Genomic DNA, 26,979 nt, shown 5'->3' with positions numbered 1-26,979 from the left:
GAAAAACAAATATAAATAGAGATGAAACCGCAACATATTAAATGGCAAGCATGCATATTTACTGAGTACGCTGAGTACACATAGGGCTCAATTCCATAAATATGAGGATCTCAACAATGCGGCTCAAATTGTTTTATTTTACCCATTTCGACCCACTCAGTCAAAAACCAAATAAGTGTCACCTTGCATACAGCTGATACTTATGGAATATCTGAAGAACAAATAATATTGAAAGTAAAAATTAATCTTGTCATCTTGTGCAAAAAAAAATGCACAGAACATTCCTATCTGAGTGCCAAGAACACACTGAAATGGTCAAACTGAATCACATTAACTTGCTCACAGTAGTGCAATTATAAGATTCGATATTTGAATCTGTTTCAGGGATATTTGGAAGAAGGGATTTTGTTCAGTTTAACTGCTTTTAACCATCAATACTGTGTATTTATAATCTGACGTGCCACGCTGTACATTCCTAAACCCAGGGTTAACATTCTTATTTTCATATTTGGTGTGTCAACACCAGTCATGATTGGATAAACACAAAATCACATTTGGTTTTTAACCATTGAAAATGGGTCAAATTAAACAATTTGGACATGGAGCCTTGAGATCTTCATATCTCTGGGGTTGAAATATAGGGCTTTAAAAATTAAGATTCCAAAATAAAAGTTTGTTAGGAACTAGAATATAAAAGGATATTAAGATATGTGAGTTACAGGAACAGAAACTGTGGAATAAGAACATTTTTAGCACTCACACAGGTATGTTGTATGCAATTATTTCAATAGAAAGAAAAAGAAGATACATTTCTTGTTCAAACTAATTCTTCTTTAAACACGATGCATAGTTTGGCACTTAGACAGGTATGTTCCATGCAGTTGTTTTGATAGAAGGAAATAAGATAAATAAACATTCCTGTTCTTCAGGTATTCCTCTATAAAAGAAAAAATGTCAGCTGTATACAAAGTGACATATGGTTTTTAACCACTGAAAATGTGGACAATTTAACAGTTTATTCATCGAGCCATGTAATCCCCTTATCTCTGGCCATGAACCATACAGTGCTTAAAAAATTAAGATACCAAAAAAAAGCTTTTAATAGAATGTATGAAGTAATTTGTTAGTTATAGACATGCAGGCACCGTTGACCCTTTCACATTACTTTTCATGTTTCTCAGAAGCGGAAGTTTTCACAGTTGGGTCTATAGAGACCAAAATAAATCATGTTATTTTTAAAACTTTTATTAAAAGTTTTTTTTTTCTAACAAATACATTACCCAGCTGTAATAAATAACTTTTTGTTTAAACTTTTGATCCAAATCTGACCAATCAATAATGGGAGGCATGGACTTTTTCATACTGTTTTTGTGTATACTGTATATACGTGAGGTGTGTGTGTAGGCTACTTACTATTTTGTGGAAATGTGTACTAGCTGTATATAAATACAATAGAATAGAAGTCTATGAAATGTTCTTATTTAGATTTAGCTAAGTGTTTAGCTATTTAGCTAAGTGTGTGTGTGTTCTGTGGTAGACGAACAAGGATAGTTGATGCGTATTGTTGATGCTGATAATTATGTGTCCATGATTGACAGAGATAATAATGAAGAATGAATGTTTATTTGACGATTTGGAGGAGGTGATGGTAACGAAAATGATGTTGTAAAAGTTCTCACTCAGTGTTTGTTGATTCAGCAGATGTGATCATTTTAAATTAGTTTCATATTGGGTCTGATTATGTTAAAACAAATCACACTTTGATCTGATCTTCCAGTCCCTTTCATGCCATGTGACTTTGAACACTTGCTTCTGATAACATCTGGGAAAGCAACAGCTCGATATTTCCTTACCAGCCATGTTTATCAGCTACCTCTTACGTTCCAACATTCATGTGTCCGTCATGCAAGTGAGCATGATGTTCAAGCACAGGGGCAGGGTCGTGCACAGGGGGGGGGCTCAGTGGCTAGAGCCACTGCCCCTTTGCCCTCATCGGCTGAGTTGCCCCTCTCACCAATCCCCCGATCACCCTAGCTCAATGCGGTCTGTTCCCGCTCCGCTAAAGATCCGCTGATATCTTTGTGACATATCTGTTGTCCTTGGCCAAATGCATTGGTATTGCTTTTCTTTAAAAAAAAGCTTTTTGATTGAATTCTACTGTAATAAAACGCATAACCTTTAAAATTCTGTTAAAAACTAAAGATGAATTTGTGATGTGATTAGCAGACCTGTGATACGTAGACTCTAGAATAGTGGCTCTATTTTAATTTGAGTGCGGGAACAATTCAGTTGTGATCCTCCATGGATGGTTGTGAGATAGGTTGTTCACATTCTGAGGAACATTCACATATGCATTCATTCATTTTGGTTTATTTTCATCATTTACACAAGCAAACCGATTTAACCACATCTTCTCTGTGTCATTATTTTGTGTGTTTTTCTTCACCAACACACCGCACTCCATCGAGTAACATTGGTGTCCCGTGGTGGCGATCTGTTAAAAAAAAAAAAAAAGAGGTTTAATCATGACAACTCTCTGAAGATTTTAGCATGGTAATGGTAATGACAATGTTAATGTATTTGGTCTTGGTGGAATAGATCTGCTACGCTGCTGCTGCTGAATTGCTGATGCTGATGGTTATTGCTGTAGTTCAGTGATCCTCAAATCTAGCTCGCAAGATCCACTTTCCTGCAGAGTTTAGCTCTAACCCTAATCAAACACACCTGAGTTTGCTAATCAATGTCGTCTGGATCATTAGAAAATCACAGGTATAGTTGTTTGATTAGGGTTGGAGCTAAACCCTGCAGGAAAGTGGATCTCGCAAGCCAGATTTGAGAATCACTGCTGTAGTTGTAGATTATTGCTGCTGCTGCAAGCAAGTATAGGAACTTGCTACTGCCAATGCATACGGCGATACGGTGCCATGAGTATTTAAGACATACTGCTGCTGCACAAATAGCATATAATCTAACCCGTAGCAGATCTATACAGGTGGAGCTGGGGAAGGTGGAGGGTTTACGTTAACAACCATCAGCCTGCGCCATCTAGAGTTTCATGACTAAAATGTATATATTTATTTTAGTGGAGGGGATTTTCTATTTATTTCAATTTGTTCTCACTTAATGTTACTTAACAGTTCTAACAATCAAATTGAGCACATGTTTTTATATCCTTACTACAAAATAAAGGGGAGTACTTTTTCAACTTCATAAACCATGCTTTTTTGTCAACTTGTCAATATGACGGTTGATTTAAAATGTACAATATTAGTAGTTTTTTTTGCTTCAGAAGACATTAATTCATCAACTGGGGTCGCATGGATAACAACCTGTGTTCGTTTTGCATAATTTTTAAAGCACAACTTTGAGGGATCTATGCACTTGCATTATATGGACTCACAGAAATGGATTATTCTTCTAAAATTCTTAGTTTGTGTTCATCTGAAAAAAAACACAACTGGAACAGCATGATGGTGAATAAATGAAAAGAGAATTTTAGTTTTTTGGATTTCATTTTAAAATGTACTTTCTCCCATCCGAGCTTAATATTTCTGTAAAACTGCTTTGAAACTATTTAAATGAACTAAATACGCAGAGGCAATTATACTGGTCCAGAAGCGACACACTTCACCTCATAAACGCTCTGTTATGAATGACTAGAGATTGGTCACCAGTTGGTGTGTGTCTCTCTCACCCATGACTCTGGCCTGTAATCGAACTCGGACGCTGCTGTCCCTTCTGCTCCTGTTGACCAGGGTGAGTTCCTCTTGCACCACTCCCTCCTGCTGAGCGATGTACTCACAAACCACCCTCACTCCCCCTTAAAAGAGCACAGGAAGATGAATGGGAATGTGTGGAATCAATACAGCTACAGAGGAGTACAAAGATAACACAAAATGGCAAAGACAATAAAAAAGATGGGTAAAAGAAGGCGCCTGAGTGACCAGGATAAGATTGGAAGACTGAAATCATCATAGAGAAACAATCACCTAACTGCAAAGTGCTTGCAGCTTCTTTTAGAATATAAATTGTATGCTCAGATATGGCAAACCTGCTAAGATTTCCCTAGAGATTCAACTGTGGGAAAAATGACACTACTATAAACGCGCTAAGTGAGTTTCAGCTAATGGAGAGATCGATGACGGACTGAAATAGGAGTGTGACTATTGATCATAACATGATGTCTTGCATTTGGCTTGATGTTTTATTACCAGTCAGGTGTACAATGATCTTAGATCTACATTAATGGTTCTGATAGCGCTTACGTTTTTACAACCTATTGTTTGTAACTGCTTAGTTTAAGCTATATGTATCTCGTTTTCTGAAACTTCTCATCATTTACTGAGTCAGGGAAGCCTAATGGATATAAATCTGGATTATTTTATTAAAGGTTTCTTGTTTAATCTCTAGCAAGATTAAGATGGTTTCAAGATCACAAGTACTGTTCATTAATCTTGTGCTCCTGAGCAGAGCACTTAACCCAGGTTGCTCCAGTGAGACTCTCCCTGTAATAAGTCTCCTGTATGTAGCTACAGTTTAAAAAGTGTCTGTTTAACTATTGAACACCTTTTAATAGGGCTTATGTGAATAAATGAGAATGCAAGGGTTGTAGGCAGATTTTGAAAAGTGACATAGAAGAAAACTATCTGTATGGTAAATACTGGTCTAATTGTGTGTTCAAGTCCACCTGGGAAGTTTATATTTACGAGTTGGAAAGTTGTAATTACAATGCCAGGAACGTTCAAATAAATTGGTCGGAACAAGATGCCAATTTTCTAAGTAAAATTCAAGAATTTTTAACTACAAATCTATAAAAATAGTGAATAAAGAATGTGCATTGGGTGTGTGTTTGCTTTTTATTACATTTATGAAGGTGCTGTATATTGAATTGTACTGTATACATTCTATCGTAACTGTACAATATGGTATTTTGTGTGTACACACACACGCACATTTGTATTATTTTTGACAACATTCTGAGAAATAATGTGTTCTTCGTGAATGAAAGTTGGTTTATTAAATATAAGGAAATATCTATTAATTATTTCAAATATTGGTTAAAAATATTATCTATGTTTCTAAACATAATCTAATGTTTCTGGAAATACATTATATAAATATAATAAATGATAACAAATGTATGGGTAATTTTCTGTATGCATTTTTAACATTCCTCCTACAAGTGCAACACGTATTTTGTAAAACTTTTCATTTATTAAGGTGCCGTGAATTGTTATATATTCCATATTCTATTGTAACTGTACAATACTATGGTATTTTGTACATGCAAATCATTGTAAAGGGGAAAAAAATTAAATGGGTTGCATGTACAAATTTCATGTGTGTGCAACTAAACACAATCTTTCTGACATGACCATCACACACCATAAGAACACTATAAAAACATACCCTCAGGGCGTGGTGTAATGCGTGTTGCACGTAGTCGTGGTTTTGCAGAACTGCGTAGTGCGGGAGAAAGGGAGACATCTTTGCCTAGTGTTGGGACTTGCGGCAAAGAAAAGATGATTTCATATTTGTGATGGCTCCTTAAAAATCCCACCTAGATACAGAGTTTAGCAGTCAACGATTTCAGGATGCAACACATCTTATATACTGTTTGTTTTCTTCTTTTCTCGTTTATTTTTCAAGTTTTTTGTTTTGGAAAGCAGTTTCTTTCACCTTAACAAGATATGCACCATCAGGTTCTGGTAGAGCTGTGATTACTTTATCCTGAAGCTTTTCATCACAACTTTTGTTAATGGAAACGTCTTCATCATCATCATCAGGGAAATGTACTCCACCTTTTGAAGTGGAGCCTGGCGATGACAAAACAGGGGTGGAGTTAAGATCACAGGATACTGGACCAGAAGATACATGCTGCAATGATTAATGCAGGCTGAACCCAGTGTGGGAGAGCTGTCAGAACAAACACACACTGGAAGTGTTAAAAGATGACGAGAAAGGATAAATGTATAAATACATAATGCACATTTAGATGAAGTAAAAAAAATCTAAATATTATTTTAAAAATGTATACACATTCAAATAGACATTATGAACCCAGAAAAGACACTGACTTTTCCTTCCTGTTGCCATTTCAATATAAGGCCAGGGAAATCCAGGTATGATGACTGGCGTCAATTTGATATCATCTCTAAATAACAGACACTGAGTTAGAGAGAATGATCCCTGCAGAAGAACAGAAGATGCTGTGAGTTATGTAATCTGTGATCAGTTTGTAATGTTCTGTACTGTACTATTCCCTGATGTTTCAGACAGTATATATATATATATATAGAGAGAGAGAGAGAGAGAGAGAGATTTAAAGATATTAAAGGGGTCATATGATGCGATTTCAAGTTTTCCTTTCTCTTTGGAGTGTTACAAGCTGATTGTGCATAGATAAGATCCCAGAAGTTGCAAAGACTAAAGTCTCAAAACCAAAGAGATATTCTTTATCAAAGTTAAGACTCTGCCACGCCCCCCCTAAAACGGCTCATTCTAACACGCCCCCACATATCTCCCTCACTATGTGGAAATATTTGCATAATGCCGCCCAAATGTTCATGCAAAGAAAGAAGGCGTGGTTTCAGTAACCGCAGTTAGTGTTGAAGCAGCATGTCAGGGAGAATGCAGGTTATTTCCCCAACTTCTAAATTATTAATTGTGCATCCCATGAGCATTCTTGATTTGCATTTCATTGGCTTTGCAGCATAATCCTGCTGGGTTCAATGCCACAGGATGGAGGTACCCCATTTTTATCATCTTAGTTCGCAGTAGTAACTGAGGTTAATATGGCGAATCATCTGAGTTATCATTTATGAGGCCTGTTATTAGGCCAAAACCCCATTCAGATGCTTGCTTGTTTACCCCCAAGTCAATTTTAGACTTTATGCTGACACCATTCAGCATAGGTGCATGAATTTTACTGCTGTTGTTTCATATCGAAAATGTTTATGTTTTGTTTTATTCATTTTGAATTATGTTTCTCTCTGCCTCATACTACACACATCCATATAATGGACATTTTTTGATTCAGTCCCCTAATGATATGCTGCATGGAAGAAAAGATACATAAAAAAGGTATATAACATAAAAAGGTATAGGCTATAAAGTAAACATATTATTATTATTTAAGCGAGAACTGCAGATACAGCTGGTCATGTGATCTCAACATGGCCGCACTCATGATGGGTGGACCCGCTCCATGTAAAATTATTTTATTTTAATTTTCCTCAAAATGGCTGTGAATTTTAAAATGTGTGTACCTTTAAATAGCAGTTAAAATTGTTTTGACGAATTATTGAATGAATCCCCAAAATTGTCAACTTGTAAGCTGTTGTTGTAATCACACTGCACACTGTGTTTTTGTACTATAAATGATGTAGTCTACTTGGGAGTGGAACTCTATGTACAGACCTGCAGAGAGGTAAACCCTGATATTGTCCCCTGTAGTAGATTTATTTGTAGATCATGCAGGCAGATGGGACTCCAGACCCATCCTGATTAATAATGACATACACAACAATTTCACATGAAAACCTTTGGCTTTAATCGGGGTCATTACGCCAGTTTAGTCAAGGTTATTTCAGAGAATTACACTCACATTCAAACTAAAGCGGCTTATGATACCGCGCTCATCCCGACGACTTATTTCCAGCCATTCTTCCAAAGCACCCCTGCAAAATCACGTCAAACATGAGGATAAGAAAAAAAGCGGCTTATGCACCAATAATCGCTGAGATGGACGATGCAAGTTATAGAGATGTCTACATTAGATATAGGCGGTCCCCGAGGAGTCCGCCTTTGCCGGATACACAAACCCTTCGAAGGCAGCGCCTGACGACAAGGCATCTCTCGTTCATAATTTATTAAAGTACAGCATGTTATGGTCTGTGTAAAAATGGGACAACACTGCGTCGCGTGCCAGTGTCCCGTTTGGCACCATTGACAGAGAAAAAATCAACAACTCGACATTAAAAGAGTAAGTGGTTTAGCCAAAATGCGCACATTTTGTATAATAATCATATATCCTACCTTGTCGTTTGACGTATCGTCTAAAAGACAGAATCATAAATACACCTGGGGGAAAATGTCTTCTGATGACTGCAAGGCGGCTTATTTTTATTATATTAAATTTTTTTCTTATGCTTTTATTAATATTTTATGCTCCCACTTAAGAAAAAAACTGAAATTGTGCAGTGATGGTAGCTTTAAAATGTGCGTGTGCACATAGACTAGTTGAAAATAAAAATAATTTTAATCGGAAATTCACTGAAATCAAACTTACCTGTGTTACATGGACTGTAGAGTGGAAGCAGGTTTGTGGCGTTGCCTGAAGCGCTCTGCCATCAGTCCCCTCGAACGCAGCGTGTGGAGGTCTGACGCTGCGCGCGGTCACAAGAAAGGAGCTACAGCCATTGGTTACTGGTGGTTACTTAACGTCTAGCTCTCCTTTTCTACCTCTCCCTCATTATATACACGAAATGTGGAGGCAAGAGGTCCGGGCCAGTGCCCCAGCAGAATCTCTGACTATCATTGGCTTTGAGCAGGGCTGAGCTGAACTGGTGACCACATTGGCCTCAGCCAGCACTGCAAATGTAAAACTGATATAGATGAACAAAAATAGAATGAACAACAATAAATGGCCAACTGGAAATAAAATATGCAATAAATACAAAATCATGCTGTAGCTGCTTTGATTGGAATGCATGATATCACACTGCACACATGCATCAGTTCAGTTTTTATAAGCCAACAAAGAAGCTGCAGTTGTGAAATACAGTTGCCTTTACAAAAAATTATTTAAAACGTAAAGTTGCAATTATGATAAAAGGCAAAATGATTTTATTATTATTATTATTAGTCACAATTGCATAACTTAAAGAGTTCACCAAAAAATGAAAATTGTGTCATTAATTACTCACCCTCTTGACGTTCCAAACCTATAGTCCTTCGTTCAACTTCGGAAAACTAATTCAGATATTTTTGATGAAATTCGAGAGCTTTCTGACCCTCCATAGACAGCAAGGGATTTACCACATTCAAGGCCCAGCAAATTAGTAAGGACATCGGTAAAATAGTCCATGTGACATCAGTGGTTCAACTGTAATTTTATGAAGCTACGAGAATACTTTTTGTGTGCAAAATAAACAAAAAAATAACGACTTTATTCAGCAATTTCTTCTCCTATGTCAGTTTGACGTTTGTTCACAAGAGTACTACAACGTGTGCGTCGAAGACTGACACGGAAGAAAGGAAATGGTTGAATAAAGCTGTTATTTTTGTTTTCTTTGTGCACAGAAAGTATTCTTGTAACTTAATAAAATTATGGTTGAACCACTGATGTCACATGGACTATTTTATCGATATCCTTACTACCTTTCTTGGCCTTGAATGTGGTAGTTGCATTGCTGTCTAAATATCTTTGTGTTCCGAAGATGAACGGAGGTCTTACGGGTTTGGAACGACATGAGGGTGAGTAATTAATGACAGCATTTTCATTTTTTGGGTGAACTATACCTTTAAAGCCACAGTTACTCCTTAACTTACAAAAGTTGCTGTGTAGATTCTTTTAAAGACTTTTGGTCTCTGGCTTGTCTTAAAGGACCATAATCTCATAATATGGACTCTAGAAATTCAGAGAGTACAGACAACATTGAAATAGAAGAGATGCAGTCACCTATATACTGTATATTCACATTTATTTTTGTTTTACTATAATGTACAAAACACATATTTGAATATTATACATTTTTATGCTTAGTCAAGCTTAATACTAATGGGAGGTTATTTTACAATCAGAGCTCCATCAGCATCCAATCTTGTATTCAGTGTCAAATTAAATCCCAGATTTCAAGCCTTGGCAATCATTTTCACTTCATAAGTCTTTTTGTTTTAAGTATATCATATAGTCTATAAGGTATAGTCTATAAGGATTAGCTGTTTATGTTTTGTTGAATATATATTTAAAAAAAAACATTAAGCCAATGAATGATCTCATAGATTGTAAATTAAAACCATATTGATTGTTATCATTTGGAATTAAATAATAAAGTAAACAAACCCTGTGAGCTTTATTTTTGGTTCTATCCCACTATTCTTTCATTTTTCAGTCTGCCCGCTTGGGTTAGCTGGATAGGCAGGACATATGATAAGCGGGGCCTCATTTTTTCCAGATTTGTTCGTGCATGGGCTGAAAAAAGGATATAAAGTCTCTGCAAAGGAGTCTGTGAAGGTAAATATCAGTGACTTTGTATCTGCATTATAAAAGGACAATTGACCTTTTTCATAGTCCACACACACGCCGACGTGCTGTGGTTTTGGGTGTACAACTATAGGCATTGATGGTTCTGTGCGGAAGACATATTCATGCTTGTCTCGTAGACTTAGAAACCAAAATCCATTAGCTGGGTTTGCGACTAGTTTTCCTTTCCTGTTGATGGAGTGACTAGCAATGCCCAAATCCCAGTCCGTCTTCTCACCCACAACAACTTCCCAGTAATGGCAGCCAGAGCTTATACCTTGGCGGCCAAGTACACACACTACACGGTCAAACCGTTCAACTGTGTCTGGCACCGTCTGGTAGCGGTCACGGCAGTGCACCTGTTTACCATCATCAGTGATAATCAGACGTGGATGGGCTGAGTCTCGATCTAGGGTCACGTCCACTGAAGAGAGAAACAGGACAGAGTTGAAAACAAGATGTTTGCAGACATACAAATGAAAAAAGTGACATAAATAACACATATTTGAAGAATCTAATAATGTGAAATGATTTCATACTTGCATATTCCTGCACTTTCCACACTTCTACAGATATATGAAAGTAGAAAAAAATATTACTTTTAAAATGAAAAAGAAAAAACAAAATGCAGAATTAAATGGCTTTGTACAAGACTATAGGTCCAATCATATACAATACCAGTCAAAAGTATGGAATATTAGGCAGCAAAAACAATTTTCAACATTGAAAATAAGAACCATTATTAATGCTTAAGGATCAAATCAGCATATACGTAAGAATTATTTCTGAAGGATCATGTATGAAGACTAGACTAATGGCTGCTGAAAATTAAGCTGATAAAATAACATGAATAACTTATATTTTAAAATATATGAAAATCGAAAACAGTTCTTAAAATCTCAATTATTCCAAACTTCTGACCTGTAGTGTATTTTGTCATAATAATATCAACATATATGAAAACAGGCATTTTCAGCATTTTTTCAAGATTCAAGATTTAATTTTATGCTACTCTTGGGTAAGATGTAGTGTATTTTTTCATTTAATTTGTCATCGACAAATAATTTGTCATATGAGCCAACAATATATAGTCGATAATATCTTAAAAGTTTAAATTATAAGATTAGTATTTTATGCTACTCTTGGGTAAGACGTAGTGTATTTGCATTTCATTTGTCATCGACAAATAATTTGTCATATGAGCCAACAATATATAGTCGATAATATCTTAAAAGTTTAAATTATAAGATTAGTTTTGAACCTGGCTTTGAAATGTGGACTGTAACAGAGAAAATGCAGTTCTCTGTAGTGATATTAAAACTCTGTGTAATTTTTATGATTTAGCCCCCAGCACTGAAAACTGTGACGGAAAGCTAAAATTGGACTGGTCGGAGGAAAAGGAGAAAAAAAAACTTACTTTGTTGATATATTTCCAGTGGGTTTCCTGTGGAAGGGCACAAACCTGACAGCACAACAATACATACCATAAACATGACTGAGAAAACAGTGATGTGTACATGTAAAGATCAAAATTCTGGTCTTTGCTTTGGTACTATTTTTACAAGCAACGGTTACATTTTCAAAACAGATCATCAAAAGTGCTGTTTTTTCAAACATTTCAGCGTATTTTCAATTGTCTTAGTACAATACACACAATCACAAACTATCCTTTTCATTAAACAAAATAATTATTTCATCTATATAAATGTTTCATTCACAGTAACTACCTTTCATAAAGCTCTTACTATCAAACTTTTCATTTGCATGACTTTTCATTCAGTTTAATACATTTGTCTATTATTTAATCTCATCTTAATGGTTAATCAGTGAATCATTTGGTACATCTATACTATACTACTATATAGATATAGATTTAATAAAGAACTTGTTTGCAATTTAGGGATAACCAAATGTAATTAATTATTTATCATAGATGATAACCACTATTTTGTAAGTGTGTGTAACTGAGTGGTTCAGGTAAACCCTATGTTATTGAGGACAAAATGTCCCCACAAAAATGGCAATATCTGAAATCCTTGTCCTTGTGGGAGAAAAACCCAGCATTTTCGTAGGGTAGGCTTAGGAGTAGGGTTAGTGTAGGGTGATAGAATATAAAGTTTGTACAGTATAAAACCCATTACCCCTATGGAATGTCACCATAATGATAGGAATACCTGTGTGTGTGTGTGTACCTACTTAACCATATTGGGGACAAATTGGTACCCAGAAGTGAGCAAAACCTGACAAAATCGCCAAAAACCTCCCTTTGAGGATGTCCTCATTTGTAAAATGGTGTGTTTTGCCATTTGTGAACATACAGCAGGACACAAGGGAGAGGAACTGATCAGAGATTGATCAGAGATGTATCAGAAGAAGGGAGACAGATGGCATCAAATACAGCATTTTACATTACATTATGGCATGTGATACTGTATATAGAGGCATTACCATGGTAGAGACTGCACATTACTATACCTCAACTTTCATCTGAAAAGGTGGCACAGTATGGCACAGTAAGGACATTTCCTCCATTGACAGTAAACTCTGCTCTTGCACAAAACCTTATCGCCATGTCAACACCTTTTGATAACACACTGGATAAATACTTTTACAAACATTAAGGATTTTATGTGAGATATGCAAGTTAGGTAATGTAAGTGTATTTTCTAACATGACAGTTATTGCCTGTATTACTGTAATTATTTCAGAAACAAAGGTGATTTGAAACATGAATCTTGCATTAACTGATTGTTAAAAGTACTAAATTGAAAGTTTTACTCACTTAAATCTTACTGTTGTGTTTTGGTGATTAAATCAAATGTTCGCAATACATATCACAATGATCTTGTGTTCTGAAACAATGATTATGTGGAATGAAAATATGGGCAACTTCAATGAAATCATGAGATCAGGTTTTGAAAGAATGACTAGTGGTGTTACAAGTGTGATCTGTTTAAAGTTTTGTACTAAGAGTTTTGAAAATGTACACCTTACTTATGAAAATAGTACCAAACCAATAAAAAAACTGTAAAATCTCCTTGGATTTTAAACAAACAATATGTTTGGTGAGGTGAAGCATCTGAAGTGCTCTTGAGTCAAAGATGATGTCATGCTGTTCACATTAACAATATTCAAACCCTATTAATTTGAAGGAATATATGAAAAAGAAAATTCTGTTGTTATGCACTTTCCAGTCTACGGAAAAAAGTCATTTGGGTTTGGAACTGCAACGAAAGTGTATGTAAATGATCTGTTAAAGAGCAGTTTATGAAGGAACTTTGTCTTACAGATCGCAGATAGTCTTCTCAGGGCTTCCTGAACCTCCTCCACCATCTGAGTGACATTTCTCAGCACTGCTTCTGCAGTGGGGTCAGGGGTCAAGGCCACTTCTGCCCAGCTCTTTGTCTCAGGTAAGCTACTGTAGGCTGGATATGTCTGAAAAGAAACGACAATACATTAAATATTGGTTATATTTCAGGGTAATAAATATAAAACAAACAATACAATTGGCTTTTGACAGGTTAAGTTATTTAAGGTGAATACATGGGACAATTTCTCAAATATCAATCATTAAAACAGTTTAAGTCTGGTTTTACCTTGAAGAAGAAAACATGATCTTGGGACTGGGTCAACTGATTGATGTTGCTAAATCTATTTCTAAGTTCAGAGATCTCCGTCTGCAGGTCACGTATGAAGGCCTGAGAGCGAAGTTCTGCAGCCTGCTGTCCCATCTCCACCACCCCCAGAAGTTCAGCCTGGGACTTCTCAACAGCTTTCATTAACTCAGCAAACATACTCACAGTACCTGCTTTCTCTCGCTCTGCATTTACCTTAAAGCAAACAAACGAGACGAAGAAGAAAATATAGCAGACAATTAGGAGAATTAAGAGAATGAGGAAACCACGTTCTTTCAAACGCATATGACTTTTTCTATGGAACAAAAAAAGGTATTTTGAAGAATATTCAAACAAATTTTCCATGCAGCAACAGTTCCCCTTCAGGAACTCGAGCTGCGTCAAAACGCTTTGGGAATGCCCTTACGAGACCACGTTCTGAACTAAGTGCAATAGTAGGGACTTTAAGCTACAACAGCTGATGGAAACGGCAAAGAAAGTGCGATTGCGCATGCTTCGTGACGTGTACATTGTAACGGTCTACTATGGGAGTACAGCTAATTTGCCATAGTCACTACTACGTGACAGATTAAAAGGCGAGTATATTTTACATGGTAAATCTAGGTTTTTAGACTTATTGGCATCATACAAGACTAAAAACTCTTCTACTGACAATAAGTTGTAGTTTAATGCCAAAAGCACGCTTTCTCTTGCCCGTTTAAATTACATTTTTTATTACGCTAATGATAAATGATTGAATGTTTCACGGTTGTTGCTGCTGCTTAGTGATTTTTGCGCTCTTTGGCTGTTAACAGTTTACATCAGATCACCGTTGACGTTCCATCAGCTGTTGTTGCTGAAAGTCCCTAGTATGTTCCTGCACAACCAGAGGCTGCAGTTTCAGGACCGCAGTTCTAGGACCCTATTCTTTTGGAACAGCGCCACCTACCAAATTGGATCACTAAAGATGGATGACATGGGCAGCAATCAGAGTGAGTAACTTTACAGATTTTCAATTAAGTTTTATTTTATAACCTTAAAGCGATGCAAAGTTTACGTAGCCAACATGAGAACTGCAAAGAAATAATAATTAATTCCCGATTGCTAGTTTTATTCATTATTACGATGTTCTTAATTCGTGGCCATGATTTAATTAAGCTAAACCTTGTTTAAACTGCAGCCTCCGGTTGAGCAGGAACACCCTTCTCAGCAAGTGTGGAATCAGTCCAATGGAGAAGCGAGACGTCACAAGCGGTGTGACGTGAGCAACCAGGAAGCATAAAGGTGCATCCGGCAAACGCACATGTTAGCTTCTGCTCTTCAGCGAGTGCGTCTGTGGTGTATGTGTATGTGTCTGCAAAAGCACTCAGTCAGTTAGTATTCCTCTGTATAGAAAGCAAGAACAATGCCAAAGTGTAAATAAAAATCAGTGGCGAGTGGACGGCATTTCAAATCAATTTGTGCGTTGTCTGTTTGGGAGTGGAGCACGCACCGTCAGCCCTCAAGGGGGACACCACAGAGTTAGGGTTTTTAGAACTTTAACAGCATGCGCAGCGCTGACCTCATACGTCATTCCCCCGGAACTGCTTCCGCGTACAACAGTGAGCGCAAGCTAGATTAAAGTGATTATTACGTTTTGAATATGGATATTTTTCTTACAAAAACGCATCGATTCGCTACAGAAGGCCTTTGTTCACTCCCCGGAGCCGTGTGAGACACTTTTTTTTATTGATGGGCGCATTTTATTTAACTGCTTTTGGACGGATGCATGCAACACCCGCTGAGTGGCATTAAACAGCTTAAAAGATCAAAGACAATTTTTAATATAACTCCCGAGTGCATTCGTCTGAAAGAAGGATGGCTAGGATGGCTCTGTGGTGAGTAAAAGACAGCTTAATTTTCATTTTTGGGTGAACTAACCCTTTAAGGGTAATTTACCAGTGAAGACTGTATTTGTGAAAGGGGCTAAACTCTTCCTCTGCATATGCGGTGACTTTGGGTTACTTTCATTTTGGAAAACTCACTTGATTTGTAACGTAAATGATTTAAACCTATGCCAACACAGGAGAATACATCAACATATTTCTAAATATGTGATTTATTGTACATCGCAATTTCAAAATAAAAGTTTCTGACTTTGCATGTGGCCAAATATTAAAATTAAGTGGATTTAAACGTCGTTGAATCACACGAAACATCACTAGGCCACTGGCGCCCTCTGCAGCTATTTGTTATAATATAGGCATTACATTTTGTATTTAAAGGGGTCATATGATGCGATTTCAAGTTTTCCTTTCTCTTTGGAGTGTTACAAGCTCTTGATGCATAAAAAAGATCTGTAAAGTTGCAAAGACTAAAGTCTCAAATCCAAAGAGATATTCTTTATCAAATTTAAGACTTGTCCAAGCCCTCCTAAAACACCTCGTTTAAACACGCCCCACACGTGTCTACATCACTGTGTGGGAAGATTTGCATAACACCGCCCAAATGTTCACGCAAAGAAAGAAGGCGTAACTTTTATTCTCGCTGTAGTATTGTTGCTGCCGCCATGTTGTGAAGGCGCTGTGTGTTTCGTTGTGAAAGCGAAACTACTTTGTTTGGCCTTCCAAAAGAGGACAATATCCGCTTCGTCATGCCTAAAGCTGATCCGTGCTGGTTGCTGAGGAAATACATCAACTTCGCGCTGTGGATCGCCGGATCGGCTTTCACCGTGGACAAAGCGGAGTCCAGCCCGGGGTCGTCACATGTGTTTGCCGCAAGCCCGCCGGCCACGCCGTTCTCTAGCCCGTGGGCCGCCGCTCACTCTAACCCGCCGGCCGTTCCTCACTCTAGGCTACCGGCCGCCGCTCACTCAAGCCCGCAGTGTGTGAAGCATTTTATGGAGGACTGTTTCTTGAACCTGCAGAGTAGTTTACAATGGGTCTGTGCTCAAAGGCTGTTCTATAAAATGGGGCAGTTCCAACTTTGCAAGGACAGTCTGGCGTTTCTGACTCACAGCCTGTAAGTACATTTTTTATATTTAAAGAATTTGCCACTGATGATTCAAACGTGAGTTCTGAGCAGTGTAGAGTAGCACTTGTTTTTTGTCGTTTCTCCAATCACAAATGCAGACATGGTTTTATGTTTATGTGGCGCGATACGCAACGCAACGCTTAAAAACACAGTATAGTCAGTAATGATGTCCCCACTGGATGCAACAAATGCCTAGTTTAGTTTTGTGTAGTCGTGCATCACAGTATGGTAAGGGGCGTAACATTTCCGTCAAACGCTTGAGGTATTCAGCCAATCACAATGTGTGATGTGAAGTGACGTGTGGCCAAGTATGGTGACCCATACTCAGAATAAGTGCTCTGCATTTACCCATCCAAAGTGCATACACACAGCAGTGAACACACACAAACCGTGAACACACACCCGGAGCAGTGGGGAGCCATTTATGCTGCGGCGCCCGGGGAGCAGTTGGGGTTCGGTGCCTTGCTCAAGGGGGAGCAGTTTGGGTTCGGTGCCTTGCTCAAGGGCACCTCAGTCGTGGTATTGCAGGTGGGAGAGAGTGCTGTACATTCACTCCCCCCACCTACAATCCCTGCCGGTACGAGACTCGAACCCACAACCTTTGGGTTATGAGTCCGACTCTCTAACCATTAGGCCACGACTTCCAATGCACTGGAGCTTTTCAGAACGATGAGCTTTGTAAAAATCGATGCGTTTCAGAAAGGCAGGGCATAGAGGAGAAACAATAATGTAGTATGTGAAAATAATGTGTTTTTTTAACCTTAAACCGCATAAACACCTTGCATTACACCAAATACACAACAAAATGTTATTTTTAGCAACGTCATATGACCCCTTTAACAGTGTTGTTTAATAAAACCGTGTACTTGGTTTTAATACTTTATTTGAGGCCAATTATTATTTCCTCATCGTTACTTTATATATAAATATAGTCATATTAAAGCCTGTTTTTCCCCTTAGTTCTATTTGTATTACTAAAAAATATCAGATTACTCACTTTTCAAAATAATCAGATTACTTGATTAGCAAAATAATAATTAGTTAAGCATTAGATTAGTTAAAACATTTCAAAATACAACTGCATTGTTTTACTTTTTGTGATTAAAATACAAATATTTTGTCATTTGAAAATTTCTTAAAGTATTAAAACATTGTCCACCGTAGGAACCAAGTATCTGCATTTTGTCTCACCTTGTGAGTTAAGTGTATTGTCACCAGTGTTGGGCAGTAACTAGTTACTAGTAACTTAGTTACTGTAATAATATTACTTTTTGCAGTAACTAGTAGTGTAACTAATTACTAATAAGATTTCAGTAATAATATTACAATTACCATCCATAAAACAGCTTAGTTACTTTTGATGCCTCAATCCCCGCTGATTTAAAATCCAGCAATCAAATAATTCCTAGATTTATTTTCATAATTTTCATGACACGCACATGCATGTGATGTCCCCAGTGCAGCAGGCAAGCTTGGAATATGGAAAAGCTTACATTCAGCAGATAGAAATATTGCATTATATTGATTTTGTCAGGAAAAAAAGATGATCTGAACACTGTTGTGTAAGTTGTGGCTTTACTTTACTCGCTGGCATTACATCCTTCTGATCAGCATGTGGTACGTTATATTACTATAATTAAAAATCTTTTTGGAAAATTAATCAGTTTCTTACAAACTTATGTGCTTTGATAAAATACACAATTAAATATAATCGTATATGGGGAACGGAGAAATTACAATTAGCTTCAAGCTACATATGACAATTAATGAGATTAATACAACACTTAATGTCACTATCAATCACTATTGAGTGTTTGTAATAACTTTTGACTGCGATCCAATGTGGATTTTGGTCAAATGATGAGGCAGAAATATGTTGTTAGTAACATTGTAGAAGAATTTTATGTGGAAGATACACAGTTACAACTTCTGTGGGGTGTGAAGAAAAAGTAATGTTACTAGTAGTGAAACTAATTACTGTTGCCAGAAAGTAATAAGTAACGTAAAAATATTACTTTTGAAAGGAGTAGTAATGAGTAATATATTGCATTCTTTGAGTAACTAGCCCAACACTGATTGTCACACCCTAGTGTCTATGAGCGTGATAAAGCTAATCATTTTCCGAGTGTATGACATAGCATTCATTCTTCAGGTCAATCATATATTCATGAAAAAAAAAATCTGTTTGAATAAGGAAAGCAATAACTTTGCCATAGTATCCTTTCAAATGTTAAAGTTGCCACAGTCATTGCATTTTTTGCATGTGCTGCACTTCATTTGTTCCATTTTGTTTTATTAGTTTATTTATTAGAATTTGAAAGATAATAACAATATTGATTAATAAGTGAGATCTGATTTTAGTCCTTGAAAACCAAAAAAGAAGTGCAAGTCCTTGAAAGTCCTGGAATGTTATTTTGCAGTATCTGTACAAACCCTGTTTAAGTTACCAGTTCTTGGACCATTTTAATGTTTTTGTTGTTGTTATTTGAACTGAACTGTAGTTTTCTGTAGTAAACTGTCTTTGTATATTTCCTATTTTATATTAATTTCCTAGTATTTAATTTATAATTATTTCTTTTGAACAAAACAATTTTAGAAATGTCATGTTTTAGATTGTAGGTCGTCTTGTACACTGTCAAGGACAAAGCTAACCAGCAAAACTTGATATCAAAAGCATCCTAAATGTTACATGTGTTTGCACCATATTGTAGTGAGTAACCTTTCTTGGTATTGCTGTTTCAAATATCACACCATAATCTGTAGTCTGAGCCTGGCAAGGGCTAATGGCAGTGGCAGATACGTTACTAATTAGTTTCAAGGAAAATCATTTTCTTTTTTTGTTTGCCAAATAACCCTGTGTATGTGTCCGCCCCCGCAACCCCCAAACCCCGGAAAAAAGTTCAGGCTCAGGATTTTTTTTGCTTTAACCCCTGTAATTGGTCTTAACACATCAAACTTGACTAAATTAAACAACAGGGCCATTACTCGTATGGCGACTTCAATTGAGCAGGACATTACACTCCCATTAAATTGGTACCCCACCCCAATCCCTTCAGGACTTAGTACAGGGTACTAAGGTGCAGAAGGGCTCGCTTTTGGGAAAAGCCTGATTCCTGCTGTTATAGTGGCCCCGAATAAAAGGCCGAGCTGAATAGGCCAGGATGCGGACATTGATATAAAGCAGACTTTGTTAATGTAGTTTTGACATCTAGATGTGTAATACTTATGACAGGATGTTGTGTCATGGTATCACTGTCTGTGGAATGGAATGATGCTGTGAAGAAGAATTTCCCCTAATGGGGACAATAAAGTCTAAAGTCTATACCTCTGTATATGGTGCCCGATCCTCCTCAGTGCCTTCAGGGAGCTACACTGCCACCCCTGGTGCTTCAGGGCTTAGTAAGCTCCAACAAGCAAACTTCCCAGCTGCCGCCCGGCAACGGTACAGCACGGGAAGTCTCGTCCCCTCAAGTGAGGGCGCTAGAGCAGTCAGGTTGGTCGTTCCCTGTCGGTCATCCACTTCAGGGCACCAACATGGCTCCACTAGCTACACCAGAGGCCAGTCTTGAGAGGCTGGTTCCCTTAGTAGACTTTCTGGCAGCGTGTAAACTTCTGCCAAATGTCTCACAATGGGTCCTGCAGACTGTAGAAAGAGGCTACAGAATTCAGTTCGGTTCTTGTCCACATCGTTTCATTCCACCTCGTGGTCATTCCCACTCTAGTGGGCCCTGTGCAGGCTCAGGTATTGGAACAAGAAGTAGACACTCTCTTGAGGAAGGAGGCCATAGAACGTGTTCCTACTCTCTCTCGAGAGTCCAGTTTCTACAGCTGTTGCATCCGATCATAGATCTGCATCTACTGAACTGTGCTATCAAACGTTTTCGGTTCAAGATGCTCACTATCAAACAGGTTGTGTCTCAAATCAGGTCCGAGGACTGGTTTGACACGATTAGCCGCTTTTTCACTGTCGGGCCAGTGCGAGCCAGTGATTTAAATGGGCCAGGCCGGGCTAATAGCCTCGGACCTGTAGCACCGAGCCCAAAATCACGATGTGTTTCCACCGTCGGCCCAGAAGCTCCGCTGCACTTCACTAAAACCCGCCCTTTGCACACTTCTCAGGAACAATGTCACGCAACCCCATCATTTCACCAACAAAGAGAAGGTTTATCAGAAAACTAATCAGAAAGTCACTGGAACTAGCGCGATCACAAAACTAACATGATAAAAGCGGCCGTTTGTTGGCATGTTTCGTTAAAGATTTAAATCCAAAAGTATTGATATTTTACAATAATAAGTGATACATTGTTCATAATGAATTAATTTATCAGGATTGAAAATTAGTCACACAGAAATAAAGCGGTATGAACCGTTATTTTACAAAAGAAAGAGGACACATCCTACTTATTCAGTCGAGTCTGTTATTGTTTATTTGTAGTCACAGTATACATCACATTCAGAAAAAAATATAATTTCTATATTTTTTCCATCAAAAATACGACCTGATTAGCAGAGGGAGCTCCCGAACAAAAAACATTATTATGATATTTTTTATGACGTACGCGGAGCTTATGACAGATAAAATATGTTACAAAATAAATACACGATTGTGATAGAGAATGAGAAGCTGACGTCTGATTTCCCATGTTTACCATGGTAACGTTAATGGCTAGCGTGCATAGTCTTTTGCATCACTTATAAATACCTATTTCTGCATGGTATGGTGATCATAATCCACACTGGATCTCAAATCGAAGTTTCAAATACTCGCTGCTGTCTTAAAGTGAGATTTGAGCTCAACTTATTTTAAAAGTCTTTGATGCTGGTTTGTTATCTGTTAACTTTATGAAATGATGCGCGGCACTGACGTTCTCCAGACGCGGAGAAACTCTGCCTTTGTTCATAGCCACTCCTCTAGCCCCAGTTGTCCCGCTTTGGCCCAAGGTTTTCGTCGGGCAAAAAACCCGGGCCGTTGGCCCCGAGGAAGCACTGACGAGGCACGATCAAGCCCCGGAAATGACAGTGGAAACACGACTGGCCCTGGCACGCACTAGCGTGCCTGCTTTTGGTCCAACAGTGGAAACGTGGCTATAGATCTCAAGGATGCATACTTCCACATATCCATCCTTCCTCAACACAGGAAGGTCCTGAAGTTTGCTTTCGGGGGTGAAGCATACGAGTATCGGGTTCTTCCGTTCGGCCTCTAACTCTCACACCGCACTTTCACCAAATGTGTGGATGCTGCCCTGGCTCCGTTGCGACTCCAGGGCATCCGCATACTGAATTATATCGACGATTGGTTGATTCTAGCTCATGATGGCGGCTCGGCATGGAGATGTCGTCCTCGCCCATATGAAAGGGCTGGGGTTACGGCTAAACGGCAAGAAAAATGTGCTTTCTCTGCTAAAGAGGACCACTTATCTGGGCGTGGTGTGGGATTTGATGACGATGCTGTCACAGCTGTCTCCTGCTTGTATCGAAGCGATTCTCACAGCCATGAAGGGAGTGAGAGAAAGCCAGTCACTTACTGTCAAACAGTTTCAGAGACTGTTGGGTCTGATGGCAGCTGCGTCCAACTTGATACCTTTTGGCCTGCTGTACATGAGACCCTTGCAGTGGTGGCTCAGGACCAAGGGGTTTTCCTCGAGGGGGAACCCGCTTCGCATGATCATGGTCATGCGCCGATGCTTATGTGCCTTACTCATGACCTTGATCATGCGAAGCGGGTTCCTTGGTTCCTGTCTCAAGGCCTGGTGCTGGGGGCTCTTTGTCGCTGCATAACGCTAACGACAGACACCTCCCTCACGGGCTGGGGAGCGGTCATGAGTGGCCACTCTGCCCAGGGTCTGTGTGAATGGCGTCATCTCACGTGGCACATAAACTGCCTGGAGATGCTGGCCCTGTTTCGAGCTCTAAAACACTTCCTTCCAGACCTAAGGGGACATCATGTACTTGTCCTCACAGACAACACATCGGTGGTATCCTACATTAACCGGCAGGGGGGTCTGCGCTTGCACCCCCCATACAGGCTGGCACACCAGATCCTCCTGTGGGCCCAGGGAAAGCTCCTCTCCTTGAGAGCAGTGTACTTCCCCGGGCACCTCAATCAAAATAACAGCATATGGGTTTAGAACAACATGAAAGTGAGTAACAATGAAACAATTTTTTTTATTTTGGGTGAACTACCAACCCAAACTCATGAGAAAACGTAACTATTTTACAAGGTAGTGATTTTGTATGAATTCATACGATGTGAAGTTTTTTAAATTTTAAAAGTAAGCATGAAGGTCTACCAGTGAGCAGACAAATTTGCTTCCAATTTACCCAAACATAAAATAGCTACAAATTACCATGTGAGTGTGAACTATTCCTTTAAAATGTTAGATGCACATACTTGAATTTCTGCAAGTGATGTTTGGATCTCCTCTATCTTCCTCTCTCTGACTGTGATCAATCCTTGTAGCTCTACCTCCAAGATGCGCAACTGGGACTAAGCATAGATACAAACTGTTAACACAGATGCAACGCATACATAAATAAACATTTTCCTTTAGTCCTACATTGATTTTACTTCTCATTCACGTGCATAATACGTACACTAACCTTCTTAATATTCATCTCTCTCTTGGCCTCTATCACAGAATGCCCATAATGTTCCCTCTCTGCACATGTTATACAAATGCATGTCTGGTCAGTCTTGCAGAGTAGCTCCAAACTATGCCCATGTCTGGGACACTGTGGCCCATTGGAACCTGTTCCACTCACACTAAAGTTTCGCTTAGGTGTCTTGGCAGGAGGGAGAGAATCCGCATCGTGGGATGCCAAAGGCTCACTGGATGATGTTTTTTGAAAGCGGTTCCTCATTTCTGGCAGGAGGCCTCTGGGTAGCTCTACCGGCCTGTTCTGCGCTCCAGGTTTCACTGCAGAAAAAGGGTTGGATGGTGAATCTGCAGGTGCACTCCTAGGTGCGCTCATCGTGGTCTCCGCCATCCGTTTAAACTGCTCTGTGATCTCCTTGAGTGTGTGATTGCTGTGGAGCTCAGGACGCTTGCGGAAGCTTTCCTTGCACAAAGGACAGAAGCAGCTTTTTCCCTGACCCTCCCAGTAGGACGTGATGCATGATGAGCAGAAGCTGTGGCCGCAGGGTATGGAGACAGGATTGGTGAAAACGTCTAAGCAAATAGAACAGGTAAACTGCTCCTCTGACAGGAATTCACCAGGAAATGACATTGTGTATCTGAAAGCAAACAGACTGATTGAAAAACACAAAATACACAGGTGCACTCAAACACGTTAGCCATTGTTGCACATAACCACTATATAGATGTTTTTTGTTTTTTTTCAATTTGGAATAATTAAGATTTTTGTCTCTTATGCTCACCAAGGCTGTAGTTATTTGATCAAAAATCTCTTATATTTTTATATATTTTAAAATGTTATTTATTCCTGTGATGGCAAAGCAGAATTTACAGCATCATTACTCCAGTCTTCAGTGTCACATGATCCTTTAAAAATCATTCTGATATGCTGATTTGATGTTAAAGTTTTATTAGTTAGTATTGTAGCTATTAAATATTGTTCTTATTATTAGCAATATTAAAAACAGTTTTTGCTGCTTAATATTTTTGTGGAAAAGTTTTTTTTTTTTTCAGGAATCTTTGATGTATAGAAAGTTTAAATGAACTGCATTTATTTGAAATACAAATCTTTTGTAACATAATAAATGTCTTTACTGTCACTTTTAAACAGTTCAATTTGTCCTTGCTGTTTTTTTTTTTATATTATAATGATTTTTAATAATAATACATAAAACTTTAGAATTATATTATTGTATCATGGTTTCCACAAAATGTGACCCAGGACCACAAAACCAGTCATACGGGTCATTTTTTAAAAATTGAGATTTATATGTCATCTGAAAGCTGAATAAATAAGCCTTCCATTGATGTATGGTTTGTAGGACAATATTTGGCCGAGATACAACTATTTGAAAATCTGAAATCCGAGGGTGCAAAAAAATCAAAATATTCAGAAAATCACCTTTAAAGTTGTCCAAATGTCCAAATCCTTAGCAATGCATATTACTACTCAAAAATTAAGTTTTGATGTATTTACAGTAGGAAATTTACAAAATATCTTCATGGAATATGATCTTTACTTAAAAAAATGATTTTTGCCATAAAAGAAAAATCGATGATTTTGACCCATACAATGTATTGTTGGCTATTCCTACAAATACCCGTGTGATTTAAGTTTTGTGGTCCAGGGTCACAATCCTTGCTGTTTTTTTTTTTATATTATAATGATTTTTAATAATAATACATAAAACTTTAGAATTATATTATTGTATCATGGTTTCCACAAAATGTGACCCAGGACCACAAAACCAGTCATACGGGTCATTTTTTAAAAATTGAGATTTATATGTCATCTGAAAGCTGAATAAATAAGCCTTCCATTGATGTATGGTTTGTAGGACAATATTTGGCCGAGATACAACTATTTGAAAATCTGAAATCCGAGGGTGCAAAAAAATCAAAATATTCAGAAAATCACCTTTAAAGTTGTCCAAATGTCCAAATCCTTAGCAATGCATATTACTACTCAAAAATTAAGTTTTGATGTATTTACAGTAGGAAATTTACAAAATATCTTCATGGAATATGATCTTTACTTAAAAAAATGATTTTTGCCATAAAAGAAAAATCGATGATTTTGACCCATACAATGTATTGTTGGCTATTCCTACAAATACCCGTGTGATTTAAGTTTTGTGGTCCAGGGTCACAAATATTAAACAATTAAAACAACATTTATACTACTGCCACTACTACTACTTATACTAATAAACAGGGTGCGAACTACAGGGGAGCTAGGGGGAGCTCGGCTCCCCTTAATAAGGCATGGGCTCCCTTGAAAACGTGATTTGTGAAATTTTGGGGGGTCTCAAAAAATATTGACAACGTGTTATTTTGATGTGCAATTTCAGTTTTGTGTAATGTGATCATCGTGGATTATTATGTGTAAAATTGCTATAGGGTAGGGTAATCCTGTATAGTGATTTATCCTATATAGTGCTTGCATAAAGCAAGTAGTGCATACACTTGTAGCTGTTATGTATCTTTGTAATTCATTGTAAGCCCTTTTCAGAGGCAAGCGCACATTCATTCATTCACTCCCCCCACCAATCCCTGCCGGTACGAGACTCGAACCCTCAACCTCCGGGTTACAATACTGACTCTCTATCTAATGAATAGAGTAGAGTTAAATGCATTAAAACTGGCATTAAAAGGGAACAGTTTTCAGTTATTAGTTATATTCAACTAGTAACTAAAATGTTGGAATGAAGAAAAGCTACACAGATACAACAAAGCTGATCTAGGAGCAGCCTTCTTACCCTTACATAATGTAAAAACTGATCTAAGAAAACAGGCCGTCAGAAAAACCAAGAGCTAGAAAATACTCTGACGTATTCTTAGTTTATCATCACAAATTAGTTCTTCTTAAAGGCAAATTAGCAGTAAAGTACAATCACATGCTTCATGAAATATCTTGTAATCTATAATTACACTAGGGCTTCTTCTGACAAATGTCTCTTATTAGAAGCAAGTAAACAAAAACATTAATAGTATTAATACAAATATGTTGTGTTTACAAAATAGTTAGAATCTCATGAGCTCAGTCAATTACATGTCATCATTTCTACAGAAAGGAGTTACATAAAGTAGAACCCAGCCTTACATAAACACCTTCATATACACTCATACGGTATGAGTGTTCGGAAATACAATCTAAAAGACAAATTCACCTACATACTCATTTAAAAACGAACCTCTTGTCTGTCCTTTTCTCTTCTCTTCTGTTCCGCTTAGGATGTGGCACATAGGACACTTTCACTTTGAAGTGGAGACCTCCTGGAAACAGGTACGTCCGCATACCAACAGGCCAAGCACACACCTGGCTGCTGATCCAACCAGTCAGACAAGTGCAGATTTTCAAGGCTCTTTTTCATCTGTTTTTAAATGTTTTCTTTCGACTAACACATGCTGTCTCATAAGAACAGGACAGCGTGAGAATAGGCAAATTGTGTGAGTTCAGTGTGTGATTTCA

At 37.9% G+C, this 26,979-nt stretch overlaps 2 protein-coding genes and 1 long non-coding RNA gene across 4 annotated transcripts; 1 reads left to right on the top strand and 2 right to left on the bottom strand.

Annotated features, from left to right (window-relative positions):
* The first annotated feature begins 281 nt into the window (after nucleotides 1-281).
* On the top strand, nucleotides 282-9,877 carry LOC107551852 (uncharacterized). Its single transcript, XR_001604816.1, has 3 exons — nucleotides 282-292; nucleotides 4,982-4,988; nucleotides 9,807-9,877. It is a non-coding gene; the product is annotated as an uncharacterized lncRNA (long non-coding RNA).
* LOC107551838 (UPF0687 protein C20orf27 homolog) lies at nucleotides 2,183-8,519 on the bottom strand. Of its 2 annotated transcripts, XM_016233599.1 has the most exons (7): nucleotides 8,291-8,519; nucleotides 7,607-7,679; nucleotides 6,078-6,189; nucleotides 5,680-5,816; nucleotides 5,410-5,560; nucleotides 3,695-3,820; nucleotides 2,183-2,494 (listed from the first exon to the last, which is right to left on the bottom strand). In XM_016233599.1, exons 3-7 carry the CDS (start codon nucleotides 6,094-6,096, stop codon nucleotides 2,424-2,426), a joined length of 504 nt encoding a protein of 167 aa, XP_016089085.1. In that variant the 5' UTR covers nucleotides 6,097-6,189; nucleotides 7,607-7,679; nucleotides 8,291-8,519; the 3' UTR covers nucleotides 2,183-2,423. The 2 variants fall into 2 exon arrangements, with proteins under 2 accessions (XP_016089085.1, XP_016089078.1); XM_016233592.1 differs by lacking the exon at nucleotides 7,607-7,679.
* A 190-nt stretch (nucleotides 9,878-10,067) lies between the features above and the next one.
* On the bottom strand, nucleotides 10,068-26,766 carry LOC107551815 (E3 ubiquitin-protein ligase TRIM21-like). Its single transcript, XM_016233558.1, has 8 exons — nucleotides 26,702-26,766; nucleotides 23,473-24,106; nucleotides 23,264-23,359; nucleotides 13,843-14,076; nucleotides 13,534-13,681; nucleotides 11,664-11,708; nucleotides 10,786-10,812; nucleotides 10,068-10,670 (listed from the first exon to the last, which is right to left on the bottom strand). The coding sequence occupies exons 2-8, from the start codon at nucleotides 24,097-24,099 to the stop codon at nucleotides 10,105-10,107; spliced, it is 1,743 nt and encodes a 580-aa protein (XP_016089044.1). The 5' UTR covers nucleotides 24,100-24,106; nucleotides 26,702-26,766; the 3' UTR covers nucleotides 10,068-10,104.
* Between the last annotated feature and the right edge of the window lie 213 nt (nucleotides 26,767-26,979).

This window comes from Sinocyclocheilus grahami, unplaced genomic scaffold, assembly GCF_001515645.1.
Source record: "Sinocyclocheilus grahami isolate Dianchi unplaced genomic scaffold, SAMN03320097.WGS_v1.1 scaffold17.1, whole genome shotgun sequence".
In the NCBI taxonomy this organism is placed as follows: domain Eukaryota; kingdom Metazoa; phylum Chordata; class Actinopteri; order Cypriniformes; family Cyprinidae; genus Sinocyclocheilus; species Sinocyclocheilus grahami.
Note: the sequence above shows the minus strand (reverse complement) of the source record. Positions and strands in the feature narration are given on the sequence as shown.